Here is a 14,741-nt window from a genome sequence, read left to right as displayed (position 1 = left end):
AGTAAATTTAATCCTTGGCTGGTAAATGTTAGTAAAGGGTCTGACCCTGACACAAGCTGCTCCCCAGCACCAGCAAACACTGTAGGTTTTCTTCATTACAGCAGGGTGACTGTAAGAAAGGGCAAGGAGTATGGGAGAGTGTCCAATACACCATGATGGCCGGAATCATAACATACACTGATTGTTTACTAATAACTACTTATAATAGTAAGCATTCATTAGGAAAAGTCAGCAAAAGGAAAAAAAAAAACCAGCAGAGCATGTTTAAAAAACATCCATATTTTATTTACAAGCCTGTGTCCATTTTTGTTTTACCTAAGGACAGCCAGCTTTACAGCTTTCATCAGACTGTGCACTGAGCATGAGTCATAAGCCTGTATTAAAATATCTCAGCTTTGCTTTTTGAGTAAGGGCCTTAATGTGTCCTGGCTGCTTAATAATCTCCCACATTACATGAAAGACTGAACTCTTTAGCTGCACTTTACTTCAGTCTTGTAAGATGTCAGGGACATGACCGATAGGTCAAGATGTTCAGTGTGTATGGCAGTGGAAATGAAAACCAGAAAAGGCCACTGGTGGACTGTCACACACTCTCCATATTCTCATTTGCTGCATTAATAATTACAAAGAAAGCAATTAGTAGATAAAGCACTGAAGCAGTCCTCACAGTTCACTGGATACTGTTAATAACACAAGGCAGAAATGCATGGGTCAAAAGAGGGAGGTACCGTCATGGAGTCAAAGGCAGAAGAAAGGCTGGCGCTCTTTATTTCAGCGGCAAGCGGACCCTGAGGAGCAGGGAACAATGTGAGGCAGAAGCAGCAGTTACCCAGTGTTGAGGAACATTCTGGCATTCACAGCAAGCAGCAGCAGACTGGTGGCTGGTGTATTTTCCAGCTGTCCTACTCATGGATCTCGTCTTGCATTTAGTATGGGTAGGTTTTTTCCTCATTTGGGATTCAACTGCCCTCCCCTTTTACATGCAGATGGATATATGTAGATAAAAAAGGTCCTAAAAGTACTCAAATAGAGCATATCAGTTATTTAAGCCTCCTATGTGAAAATACATTTTTCTGTTGTACATTTTCCATATGCAGTCCTTCTACACTGAGATTCTGTAACATTTACTGTAGTATGATTACCACCTTATATGAGTGCCACCTCATTACCAGACTGTAGCTACTTTTTTGAACAGTCCCCTTAAAAATACTTTGAAGAACTCACTAATATAAATGTAACAGCTATCCAAAAGCTTGCGTTATTTAAAATATTTTCAAGTCTTCAGCATACTAAAACAGTTTCATTATTTCCAGGAGAGAAGTGGAGTAGTGGTGTTTTATTTAGAATTCCTGATTTAAATTGTCACTGATTTAAATTGTCACTGTGATATACAAAGCTCACCTAGTTGGAAAGGGGCTAGTTTCTGATATTAATGAGTAGATCTATTCCTCTCAATTTTGCTATTTTAATGGTGTTTATAGTCTTAAGAAGTGTGCACTTGCTCTTTCATGCTCTTCTGTGGTTTGTTTGTTTGGTTTGTTTTTAAGGCTTGATCAAGGGATACTACAACTGCATTTGTCACAACAGTGAGCATTAAGCTGGATAATTCTTTTTACCTTGTTGCCTGGTTCCTTATCTTTCTATAGAAGCCTTACTCTACTGCAAATTTGCTTTGAACTCCAAACAGAAAAGCTGCATGGGAGCCCTGGTGCTACAACTACTCCACCTTGTGGGAACGAGTCAAAACCACTGCCCTAGAGCTTGGAGAGCCCGGTGTTTGTAACTATGGGGCTTGGGGCACGGTAATAACTGAGATACAGCTTGCCTACCTTGAACCCAAGGCTCTCATTTCCATGCATGTGAGGCGGAGATTTCAGTAATACGTGGTAAGTCCTTTTAGCTAAAGCTGTGCCATATATACTGGCCAACAAAGATGGTCATGTATCTCAAATAGAATTTGGGTCTTCTTGAAACTATTTCATTACTATTGAAGTGTAAATTCCAAGAATGCAAATAGGTTTCTAACTGGGGAATGTGCAGACTTTTCACACATTTTGAAACCTCACTCATACTAAACTATAGACTGCATAAACCTGTCAGTTATATTCAGGTCTAAGAAAATACAAATAATTTTCCCCTCAAAGATATCTTCTGGTGTATGTATTAATCATTTTAATATTCGTATGTGTAAACCTGTGTTTGTGAACAGTAAAATATTTTGTCAGCTTATAAAACTACTACACTTGTAAGAGAAGGAGTTTCTTCCTTAACTTTTGTTGTACAAGACTGCTTGCCACTATCTCACTGTTTATTTCTGGTAACAACAGTTTAGCTCAATTTAGCAGTGACTGGGGTTTCATTTTGTAATTCTCCTGACTGAACTTATAAAACAGCAGTGGAGTAATTGCTATATCAAATAGGCCTCCTGGTTTATCTCTTTTTTCATCACGTCACGTGACATGACTGTTATGTGCATCAGAGACCAGCACAAGAAATATCATAATGAAATGGATTTCCTGTGGGAAAGTTTCCCTTCCAACCCCGAGCAAATATTGCTTGGTTTACACCCTGAAGTGTAAGGGTTTATAGCTAAGCATGCAAGCCAAATATATTTCTAAAGCTATATCATTCTTTAAATTACTGTTGTGATAATTCAAGCAAATGATATCAACTAGTTTTCCATTATCCACAGGTTTTACTGACCTGCAACAAGATGTTCCATTTACAGTATCATGCTAAATTGTCACTATTTTTGTGGCAAAATTCTTCATTATTCTTCATGAATAGCCTTTCAATTTTGCCTGGAAAAAAACTTTTCAAACTCTACCTGACCGAAGTGATTTAAACTTACAAGAGCTAACGATAGAGATGGTGTTGGAGGAGGAGAAGCAGGAGGGACTCTTGGCCCTTCTTTCTCCCCATTAGTGTCTGTTTCAGGCTGGACCAGAACTGTTGCATGAGTTGGTTTGTCTTCATCCTCAGTTGGCCTAACTTCTGGTTCTAGTGTGGGACACCGGCCAATATCTGCATTTTCAAAGGACACAGGTTGAGCAAAGTCCATGGGGCTGAGAACACACAAAAAGAGTGATGTCTGTTATTAGTTTTCCTGCCTTTTTACCACCCATTTATAAAAAACAATTATATGCTGCAGAGTAATTTCACTTCACAGGACACAAAAGCCACCCTGTACAGGTAGGTACAGGTACAGAAGCAAGACACTTGAACTAGAGGTGATAGTGACCATTGGCTTTTCTTCCTATGGTCTGTGCAGAGAGACAGGCATCATCTTTGGCAAACTTTACAGGTCTACATATTTTCAATGATATTATAGAGAAGTCACTTACTCTGATGTGGAGTGATAAAATCCTAATTTAGGTACGTCAGATATGAGAAAGGAAGATTTACATAGAAACTTTCTATAGAGGTTTGATTTTATTTGCCATTGTGTTTCCTTTTACTCAAATGCTCCTTGCAGATTACTGCACTTTCCACAAAGTAAATTGATTCCCCATGGTGGTTCTCAGAATTTTGACTTCTCTTGGAAGTCATCCTTACCTAAAGAGTTATAGTTCACCATAAATACCTATTGCTGATGCATATCTTACTGCAGCATTACCGCTGAATTTCTCTGATTTCATTGATAAACAGACAGTGTTGGCTTGTCCGTAAAACAGCTCATTAATAGCATAGCCTATGGAGCATATACTGTAGACAAAAGAAAGGAATGGCATATAAAGAAAACAGATCATATTCTAGGATTTGCTGCTAGTATGATTAGCTGCAACAATAAACTCTCTTCTGGCAACCAAGGCAGTTTAACCAGATCTCATTAAGTGGATGTTTGTTGGCATCATTGAGACTTACGTGGCATTTATGACAAGATTCCATATACAGCCCTCAAATGGTGGTATGTTTCTGAGAGGGGAAATCTGAAACGGAGAAGATGTACCCCCCACAAAGAGTTTCTTAACAGAGATGGGCTGGTCTGATGGCAACCTCTGAGTCTGGACTTTGTCTTCATCGACTTGAACACTGAACATTCTGTGGAAAAGATTTGAAAGCAAAAAAATATATATTTTACACTGGTTATTGCTTGTATTGAAATCACCCCCTTTCAAGTCCTGTTTACTCCCACACCAGCTGTAACAATGAGCAATTCAAATTATGTAATTGGCAGCTCACATTAAATGCATATTAACCACTAGAAGGGTTTCAGCTGCTGCTGTGCTTCCCTGGTAGTTGTTTGACATAGCCTGGCAAAACTGTGCTGTGGAGGGGTGATAATGTCAGACACTGGCTGCATAGGAAGAAGTGGTTTGTGGTGTGGCAATACAGACACAGTAAGGGCTGAGCTGGCTGGACTGTCGTGGTAGATATAATCATCTAGAGCTCAGCAGGATGGGAACAGCACAGGGTCACATTTTGTTTGGACTCCCTATTTCCTTATTATCTTCTTGCTGGGGCACAACCAGACTGCTCTGACTGCAGGATCAATAGCAGACATACAGTACACTTTTTAAAGATCTCACAGCTTCTTCTGGGGGAGGTGGCGGAGGAGGAAAACTGCTGATTATTCACAGTGTACCAATACAGGAGCTATAATTCATTCCAGTGGGTATTTCACATGGTACAAGCAAAAGACAAAGCAGTCCCATGTTTACTGTTAATGCTGAAGAGAAGAAGGTAGGAGCCTCTGCAGCACCACTGGCTGACTAATCAGCCTCTGACAAATAAATTCCCTTTTGTCAACTGCAAAATTAGATTGAACTCTGATATTCTTTCTTAACTATAATTACAAATGCAAGCAACTGAATATTGAAAATGCTTATTGAAAAGAGACCTGTTTCCAAAACCAAAATGCTTGGCTTTGTTATTTACACACATCCTAGACAAAAATGGACAGTGACTTAAGCACTGGCATTTTGTAAGTGCTGTACTATGTATAAATTGTCCAATTTCCTCATAGTTTTGGATGAATTAATTTGGTTTGGTAAGCTACAGAGTAAGAAATATTAATTTTTCAAAGGGTTAGAGAAAGCAGTTATTAAAAGACTTATCTTTCAGGACAATCCCTGTATCTCCCAGTCCCTTCAGCAGTGGAAGCAGAAGGAGAGAAATTTCTCTGGAGGCAGTTCAGAGAAAAAGACTAATTTAGGTTCCATGAAGTGTCTCAGAGAGGACATTTCCCTTCTCTGCCTTCAGAAGAAGTGTAGTGAAGTCAGATTTTCAAGATTCAAGTTATACTTTTTGCTGTATCTTAGTCATGGCTAATCAGTGTATACATTTTGGGTCCAAGCAGAAGCCTGCAATGAGGTTAAATAGTCTTCAACAATATCATTTTTCATAATTATATGGACAATTATCTCTGGAGAGTTTTCACAGGGTGTTCCTCACATTTAAAAAACATAAAGCTTGAGTTCATGATGAGAAGAGGAAGGGTTAATCTTAATTTATGTCTTTTCATATCTGTTTCAGTCTACAGGAACTTCAGAGTTCAGGCATTTGTTTTGTAATAAAGCTACTTTGAAAACACAAGAGGTTTCATCTGAACAAGCACCATCACTGGATGGCAGTGTACAGCAATTTTGCCTTGATATACTCCCACATGTACCCTCATAAGGTCAAGCTAACTGGATAAAATAATTTACTTTGTTGTTTAGATTTTTTTATTATCATCTGCATATTTGTGTTCTGTCACAGTGACACAAAATGTATCACAAAGTGCAGTCATTAATTTCCAAAAAAACCTTTTTTCCCAAAGCATTTACAGTATGACTTTGACCTAGTCATCGAAGTAGAGGAGTCTTATTGACTGTAGGCATTATTTGTGAGAGGCTTTTTAGCAATAGAATAGAAATTCAGTCAGAAAACTATACAGAAAGGAAAGCAAATTACAGAGAGGACAGAAGGGCACCTGGGGACTAGACAGGAATGGCTGGTCAAGAAGGCTGCATTGTTGTGGGGTAAGAGGGTGAAGTGGATAAGTGCCTTTTGTAACATGCTGGATGTCACATCTTCTTTATGATTTTTTTTAACAACACAGAACATTGTGCATAGTGCACTAATCCAACAAATGTCTGTATAGAATGTACAGAATTGTATGTTCAAATGTCCATAATAAAGTTTGCTTGGAACAAGGGCTATTCCAGGCCATAAATATTATTGGCTGCCTGAGTCCTACACACTACAGTAGTATTGTTTTTAATCACTTTCTGAATGGTGAAGTGCAATAAGAAAGTTTTAAAATGTCTGAGAAAGGGCAAAGGAATTCAAGTGAAATTCAGTGTAAAACAACATGGTCTGAGAAGGTCTGTGATGGCTTTTCCAATAAGAAAAGTGGGACTGTGTTTTCACTGTTTTGCTACATTTAGCTGGGCACCACTGTGTCCAGCATATGGACAAAAAGGCTACAGGCTGCTGTGCTGCTGCAGTTTGAACCCTTTGAAAATGGTATTTTTCTATATGTCCTGAAAAGGAGATTTATTGCACCCTGACAGAATTTCTCACCCACAGTTGTTTTATAAAATATATTTGCAAAGAATCAGAAGGTTAAAGACGCCATTCCAAGCAAACACAAGTCTGGAGAAACAGGCTGGTAGCCTACAAAAGCATGTAAACCCAGCTCTTCAGAACAATAATGACCGTCAAACTTCTTTGGAAGAATTTCTGGATAATGATCGAATGAAGCTAATTTTTTTTTTCTCAGAAGAAGCATTTACATGGATTGACAAAGCCCTTAACACATTTGCTTTGTTGAATTAGCTGTGCTGTGTGGTCTGTAGCACTTGTAGGTATCTGTTACCCTCTAGCTCGCTCTATCCGGATGGAATGTGCTCTGCCGTCATGGAACTCGCCAGCCTCGGGTCTGACGGTGATTCTGTGGGGATCCCGGATCCCAGTGGAGACGTGCACTTCCAGCCGACCTCTGTTCAGGAACACAGCATAGTAGGCCTGCAAGGCACATGTTGGAATGAGTTACATTTGGAAAGAAATTATTTCACTTGGTTTTGCATTTTTATTGTCTTACACTGGCTGTTAATGTGCTCACCATAGACAAGACACTGCTGTTTCAGTCCTGCTGCTGCTGCTGTGCTCAGAGTCCAGCATTTTATAATGAGGAAAGGGTAAAATGAGGACATGATGGAAAATGACAACAGAAGATTTAACTCTCTATCTATTTTCAGGGAAGGATGGAGACTTCTAACCTACAATGCTTCTGACTTTTGTTGTTAAAAGACCTGCTCTTAAATGCATCAAGCCCTGAAGTGCATTCATCTCAGCTTGAGTTCTGGGTTTGGAGGCATGCAAATCACACCAGTATCATATTGTGGTAGATTTCAGGATCTAAACTCCAGTTAGTATAGCAATAAATGGTCATGTTCACCTCTGTGACCTGAAGAGCTGGGAAATGATGAAGGAGCCCCTAACCTGAAGTAAATGTCATCCAGGTGAGCCATTACAATGTGCTGTCCCTGGAGTGTGTTACTCTAGGTCACCAAGAGCTCTCTTCCAAAATAGCCAGAAAGGAGAATAATGAAATATCACTTCCCAGAAGTCCTGAACAAAGAATGCAACAACACAATCTGTTTGTTGCTTTTGTAGTGTGCCTGTCTGTCAGGATTTTAATCAAGATTTAATCAAGAGTTGAATAATTTCTAACAATTTCTAGTAATCACACTTTTACCAGTCACTCAGACACTCTGGACTAATACAACACATTTGTATTTTATGATACAGAAGATGAGGCCAGAGCACTCAAGTGTTAAATTTCACATTGGTGATGCCAAAGTAGTGGCTTATCTTCACTGTGTTCCCCAGCTTTTTTTTTTTTTTTTTTTTTTTTTTTTTTTTTTTTTGTTTGGTCTCAGGGAAATTAGAATGATACTCATTTATGTTTCTATGAACAGAACTGAGAGAGTTTCCAAGTAGTCCTCAAAATGAGTGAAGAACAGTATTTTCTAATATTTGGGTTTGGTTAAAAAAATAAACATGGAATATAATAGAAAACCAAATCTGCTGCTTAGCAACAAGCAATAGATACATGACTATAAATCTGTAAGAGAAACAATTTCTCTAAGACAAAAAACCAAATTCTGAGCTTCTATTAGATTCTTCATCAGATAAAGGATGACACTAGAAATAATTTATTCCAAATACCTGAATTTTAACTTAAGCATAAGCATCTGACTGTCTTGAAACAAACTGTGTCAGTTCAGTAGAATTGTAGGGTTCTTTTTAATCTTTTGCCAGGTTCCTCTTACCTGTCCTGTCTGCCTGCGCTTTCTCTTCAGAGGAGCAGCTTTCCTTGCAGAGTGCCTGCGCTTTCTCCTGGGGGGGACAATTGTGCCACTTGTGCCAAACAAAATGATCCCAGACTCATTCCTGGTGCTAAAGGAGAGATTGATTTCTGTGCCCACGTCAAAGGAGACCGGCTGCAGTTCCACAAAACCTGGCTTGGAGAAGCTGACTGTATGAATATTCTGTAGGAAAGAGCATTAGTAGAATTAAAAGGAATATTATGAATGCACAGGAAGATTTCTGAACTAAAATAATAAACTATGTAAATATAAATGGTGTGAAAATATGGAAAGTAATAAACATTAGCAATTTACTCCTCAAAGTCCTCTGCAAATACTAGTTTATCTCTTTACATCTGGCATCATTACTGTATTTGTAGAATCCTGCCTAACAGGAAGGCAAAGTTCCAGTTCTATGTCGATATATCCTCTTGGATTTAAAATAACTGCTCAGGGTTGTTCTTATTTTATATGTGTTTACCATTGAGTTAATACAGTTGGAGTTTGCTTTTAAATCTATACAACAGGTAATAAAACACATTATGAATGTAAACTAGATTCTATTATTTGTCTGATGAGCTGAGAAAATACTTTTCATTAATCTTCATTACTTCACTAAGCACCACTGCTTTCTTGGTTACTCAGAGTCATAAACAATGCACATGTTGCATGTGGCCCAACTCTTTGGACATTGGTAGCCATTAACACAATTTAAAGAGTAGAAGATGTCATCAAATTAGAAGTCAGTGCATACTCCCAAAGATTTTCTGTCATCACTTCCAACTCATGTACTCTTCCAGATGTGAAAGACCAATCTATAGAAACAGTGACTTTTTATAAAGTAGCTCACCATTTTTTTCAGTACAGCAGAACTATTTCCAGGTCTAGAGACAAAAAATTATGCTAGATAAAATCATTGCTGGTGGTACCCACCTTTCTCTGAAATCTGAGGACATCTAAATGATTGAAAACATATCCACTCTTTATCCTTTACTTTTGCTTCACTTCTTTTTAATTTTCCTGTCTTGTTTTGTGCAATCAGAATATTTTATTTATTTTCCCAACAAAAGGATTAATCCAATTAGATTTCATACTCTGAAACCTCAAGTGTTACAAAATAACGTGAAAGGCAAAGTACTTTCTAAGATCCATAGCACCAGAAGAAAATGAACACAACTAATTTTCTTTCTTGTTTCAGAAAGAATATACTATAAGGAAAAATAAATATGAACTTGTATCAAATTTTTTCTGAAGCCATATCTGTAAGATTTAAAAGCATTGAACAATCTGCTTGTTTACAATTTAGTTTTGCTACAAACTTGAAAATACAGATCTCATAACAAATCTAGTCTAATATCCTGTCTGAGAGTCCTACTATTGTGTAGTTTTTGCTTTGATGAAGACTAAAGGTACAATGGATAAACACAGCAAAATAGGGCCCTTGTCTTTATTTTGGCCCAGCCAAGTTCCAGTTGCTGTTCAAAGTAAAGTTTTAATGTTTTGTAGAAAAAAAAAATGGAGAGCATTGGATTAACAGCAAGTCACTTGGATTTACTGTAATGGCATCTGAGATGGAATATCAGATATATGGTATATATGGTATGTGAAGGATATTTTCCATCTGCTTTCAAAACTATCTTATATAGTAGAGATTACATTGTAGAAGAAATACAAACTATTGATTGGGACACAAATGTCAGTGGAAGTACTTTTTTGTATAAAAAATTACTAAATTCTCTCCCAAATTTCACATCAGATTCCTTGCATTCTATATACACTGAAAGGCTGTTAATTGCAAGCAGCAACAACTTAAAACAGATACATTTAAAGCTAAAATAACAACACCAGTTTTGCACATTCTTAGTGATCAGTAAGAAATGTGTCTTCCAGCTCATGACAGTAAGTATTCATACCTGAGGTTTTATGTAGTGAATGACTTTATAATAACAATTTTAAAAAAATTAAATCCTTGTGTTTTATGTGCATCATATTTTTTTTTTTTTAGTTTTTGCAGTGTTGTCAATGCCTATCTTCATTAATGTCAATAATTACCATTTTAGTGAGCTGAAACAAAGCTAAACCACTGCCAAGCAGTTCAGAAAATCCTACTCTTTAGGGATAGGGATATCACCTGTGGCCAGGGATACTCTGCAAGAAGTCAAGATTGGAGGAAACGGATCTTCTTGCTGATCAGATTTACTCACCTTTCTTTCTCTTAAATGTAACTGTTTGGATTCTAAGGTTAGATTCCTATCTAAGGAATATACCATATATAATTAATCTACTACAACATAAAATCAGAAACCAGAAAACATTTATAAACATTAAGGCCAAAATACATGGAAATCAGACTAACCTCTAGTGTGCATCCTTTGGTTAGACCAACAAAGTCAGGACTGCTCAATATGTTATAGGGTGTCCTTGAAATTTCAATGTCTTTGAGGCAACCTGTGTATTTCTCCAAGTTCACTTCAGGCCTAAAAAACATTTAGAAGTACAATGTGTTTTCAAAAATAGAATTTAGGGAGAACAGTCAGCCAGACACACGTATGTACAGTTTCAGTTGCACAGATGCTTGATTTTGATTTTTATTTTAACTACACACATACACTTGAATATGTATTGCCGCCTACAATCTATCAGTACGCATTGCACTCTGCCTTGCACCACTTGAAGTTGTTACAAGAGGTTCATCTCAACTCCAATTGACAACAGTCCCTTCTCAATTTTTTCTTTAAGGGTTTATGGTTGGTTGCTTTGTTTCCCATGTTTTTCCTTTGGTAAAGGAGAACTATCACCTTTGGTGTTAAAACACAATGAGCTACAAAATAAGGAAGTTGTTGTTCCTTAGGCAAAGCAGAAAGATGCAAGCTAGGGAATCGTAACAGTAAGGAGAAACTTTAACTGGAAGACATTTTTTGTTCCTCTTTTTGCATGCTAGATCCAACGAAAAAAGAACTTTAGCAGTGTACAAATATTTGAGTAAAGTTTTTGCCCACACACTTCAGGAATGCAATCAGGTGGATAGACATTTATTTTATATTTCCATATATTATCCTTCTTATGAAAACTGCTGCATGTTTTCTTAGGATACAACAATTCATCTGACTTTTTCAGGCAGTTAAACAAAACAAAGTCCTTGGGTTTGTTACAGAATGTAACTATCCATCCAAAACAGGAAAATATTGTAATGGAATTCAAGTTCCATGTTTGACTCATCAATTGGCTGATGAGAGGAAATGAGAAACCCCTTGAAAGTAATATCAGAGCTATCATGTTTGACTGCAAAAGTATGATTTCCTAAGCCTGGGTACACAAGATGAGACCATAACTGCTGGTAACCTCTGAACCAGGCCTTTATAAAGTCACTTCAGAAAAAAAGCTGCCATTGATACCACAGAGAGTAAGAAAAAAAAAAAAAAAAAAAAAGCAGCACTATTTAATTCACGAAAAAGAATTATCCATGAGTGTTTGCTAGAGCATCTGAATAGTATGAACAGCTCAAAGAGAGAAAAATTAATTTGGGAAATAAATAAGGACTTAAAACTGGGATGGGGTGGGGAAGGGGGGAAGCAACAACCACTTCAGTTCCCTGGAAGGAAATAAAACATTTTAAAGAATATTAATTAAAAAATAAAACAAATTTTCACAGATACTAATCAGCCGCATGTTTTGGCACTGAAGCCATTTTGTATTATAGCCAACTGAGCAAGCATGATGTATTCTCTGGCAAATTAGTACTCTCTGCATAAGTTAAAGCAAGCATCTGGTTAACTAAAATGATCCATATGCTACTTTATTTACATTCAAGTAACTGTGTTCACCTTTCAGTTTATTTTCCCTTGCTCTTCTACACTTTCTTTATGGATTTATCTCCCAGCAGAAGAACAGTTTTGCTGTTGTCATTGTCACTGGTACCCATAGCCTTTGCCATCTAGAAACCATTCTCATAATACCCCTTCCTGCCTTGTCCAGTGACATACTGTCCTCATCCTGTCCTGCTACAAACAGCTGCTATTATAATTTCCAACTCATATCACCAAATCAGACAATGGGTAAGGTTGGAAGGGAGCACTGATGGTTGTCTGGCTCAATCTCTTTGAAAACACTGAACACTTGCTTGATGTTTTCGCAAGACTTCTTTTTTCCTTTTTCCTTTCCAAAATACACCAAATAAGGTCTGAGTTCACTAAGATATTGCATAATTCTTCTTTTGTTTTTTGGGTTTTTTTGTTACTTTTATTTTGCCAAAATAGGCCAGTTTTGAGGGAAAACAAACAGCAAGTTCTGGAGCTTGAGAGGAAATAATTTTTCTAAAGTTCAGGGCAGGAATGTGGGGTTGAAGTTGTATTTTTCCAATTCAAGCCAGGAGTTAGACTGCAAAACACAGCGAAGATCACATCATATCTGAGCACACCAAAGCAAAAGCAATGGATACAAATAGCTGCAAACTGAAAACGCAGTCAGAAATAGTTGACCTCGTCTCTCTGCCCCTCATACTCCTGTTCTTAACACGAGAGGCGGCAAATTTCACAAAAAATCTCCCGCTTGTTGTTATGCTCTCCTCGGTAACTACTTCACTGCCTCTGAACAGGGCACTCCCCACCTCGCATGGGACTGGAGGTCGGATCCAGTCAGCCACAGAGCTGGCTGGAGCTCCTCTCCAGAGGCACTGCAGGGCCACGAGCAGCACAGGGCTGAAGGAAGCAGGTGCGTGAGGAAAATGAGAGTTGCTCGTGTAGGTGTGTGCACGGCGTGGAACGTGGTGGTGGTGAGTGCTTGGGAGCAGCTTTGCTGGCTGAACTAAGAGCCTGAGCGTAGCAGCTGCTCTAACACTGCCCAAGCTGCTGCTGCGGGGCCACCCGTGCTTTCAAGCTGCACTTTAACTAGACACATGCAAGTCATGCAAATAATCTGATTGTTTTTACCTTGCCTTCATACTGGGGTGAGAAAGACAGACAAGAAAAGAAAACAACAACATGGCATTAATTGTAGCAAATAGTACTTCTGGTTTTGTTGTATTTAGTAGCAAGGTGTACCTTAGTAGCAACTTTGTTTTGTTGTAGCTTAGTAGCAAGGTTCAGCTATTTCGCAGTGAAGCAAGTGTACACCATTTACAAAGAACATATAATAAAAGGTCAGATTCTATGTACACTATCCGGCTATAACAATTAACAGGTTTACTCTGCAAGCAGCTGCCTTAAAGCATAACACATCAGAGGGTTTTTGTAACTTGATACTCTATTTGGTCATGAGCAAAAGCAAACCATGTAAAAGAATTTGGCAGAACTGACATGACCTGATAATTACAAAGTCATGGATACCTCAGTGTCTATTGTTTGCAGTAGCTCAGCTTTGCCCTAATCCCCCTTTCACTACTTTTGATTCCAATTTACCATAACGTTAATCTTGCCTCAGGCAGTGACAAATCATAGCTGTAGGCAGAACGGTTACACAGGTCAAAGTAGCTGTGGTACACTGATTTTCTGGGCAGCCACAAAGGAAGTGGAAGATAATTGCTCTAGACCTCTTGTTATGCACCGATGTGATTTCACAATTACATAATATAACGTTATATTTAATGAGTAAAATAGATCTTAGATCTTTTTGTTGCTGGGTGATTTGACATCAGAGGTCAATTATTATCCTAATAAATTAACAAATATGTCCATTCTTTCAGTGGCAGAAGGGTCTGTGGATTAAACACAACAGTTCCTTGTGCACAAGACCACTTCAAGGCTCTCATTATGCCATGTAGTTAAAGCTGACATAGATTAATGGGCCTGTTTCTGTGTTGCTCATCTGTTCATTGTAGCACAGAATTCTCTTGTTCTTGTCATTGCAAAACTGCTGAATATTCATTTAAACTTTAAATAAGTTTTTTGGTCTATTTAAAGCCATGAAAGAAAGTCACTAAATTCAAGTATTTGTTATCCCATTTCCTTAGCTTATTTGCTTTGAAGTTAACATTTCTGAATATTACTATATAATATTTTAAAATAATTACTGAGAATTTTATTTGTGTAGGAAATTCAAGATCAGACTTTGAAGGGAAAATATGTCATTCTGCTTACATTAAATATATGAAGAGTATCATATACTATACTTTAAGTCCTGAATACAGCGTGAATTTTATCTAAGGAGATCAGGAACTAAAATCTACAAATAATTTAAAATAATATTAAAGCAAAATAATTCAATACATATTTAAAGTATACTGACACTGATTATGCAAGAACATAAGAACGTGGGTACCCATTAAACAGTAATCCCATGTGGAATAGTCTGTAGGTAAATTTTTGATTCATGAACAAAGTAAACACTTTTCCTTAATTTTGTGAAGGTATCGAGCCAATTCTCTGAATCTGCAGTCACAAATTCTGTGCATCAAATAAATACTTAAAGAATCAACTATATCATGGTTCTTGCACAGAATCAGAAAGA

General features: G+C 37.6%; 1 protein-coding gene across 4 annotated transcripts in view; it reads right to left on the bottom strand.

The window, feature by feature from the left end:
• Nucleotides 1-14,741, bottom strand: part of LAMA2 (laminin subunit alpha 2) — a 334,791-nt gene that overhangs the window by 13,469 nt on the left and 306,581 nt on the right. For all 4 annotated transcript variants that reach the window (XM_077782207.2, XM_085576525.1, XM_077782208.2 and 1 more), the window contains 5 exons: nt 10,654-10,774; nt 8,262-8,480; nt 6,803-6,951; nt 3,865-4,041; nt 2,852-3,065 (listed from right to left, as the gene is read on the bottom strand). In XM_077782207.2, the coding sequence (XP_077638333.2) occupies nt 2,852-3,065; nt 3,865-4,041; nt 6,803-6,951; nt 8,262-8,480; nt 10,654-10,774 (880 nt within the window). The remainder of the gene's footprint in view (nt 1-2,851; nt 3,066-3,864; nt 4,042-6,802; nt 6,952-8,261; nt 8,481-10,653; nt 10,775-14,741) is intronic.

Source organism: Lonchura striata, chromosome 3 (assembly GCF_050655825.1).
Source record: "Lonchura striata isolate lonStrDom1 chromosome 3, ASM5065582v1, whole genome shotgun sequence".
NCBI classification, from domain to species: Eukaryota; Metazoa; Chordata; class Aves; order Passeriformes; family Estrildidae; genus Lonchura; species Lonchura striata.
This window is presented reverse-complemented; position numbering and strand designations above follow the sequence as displayed.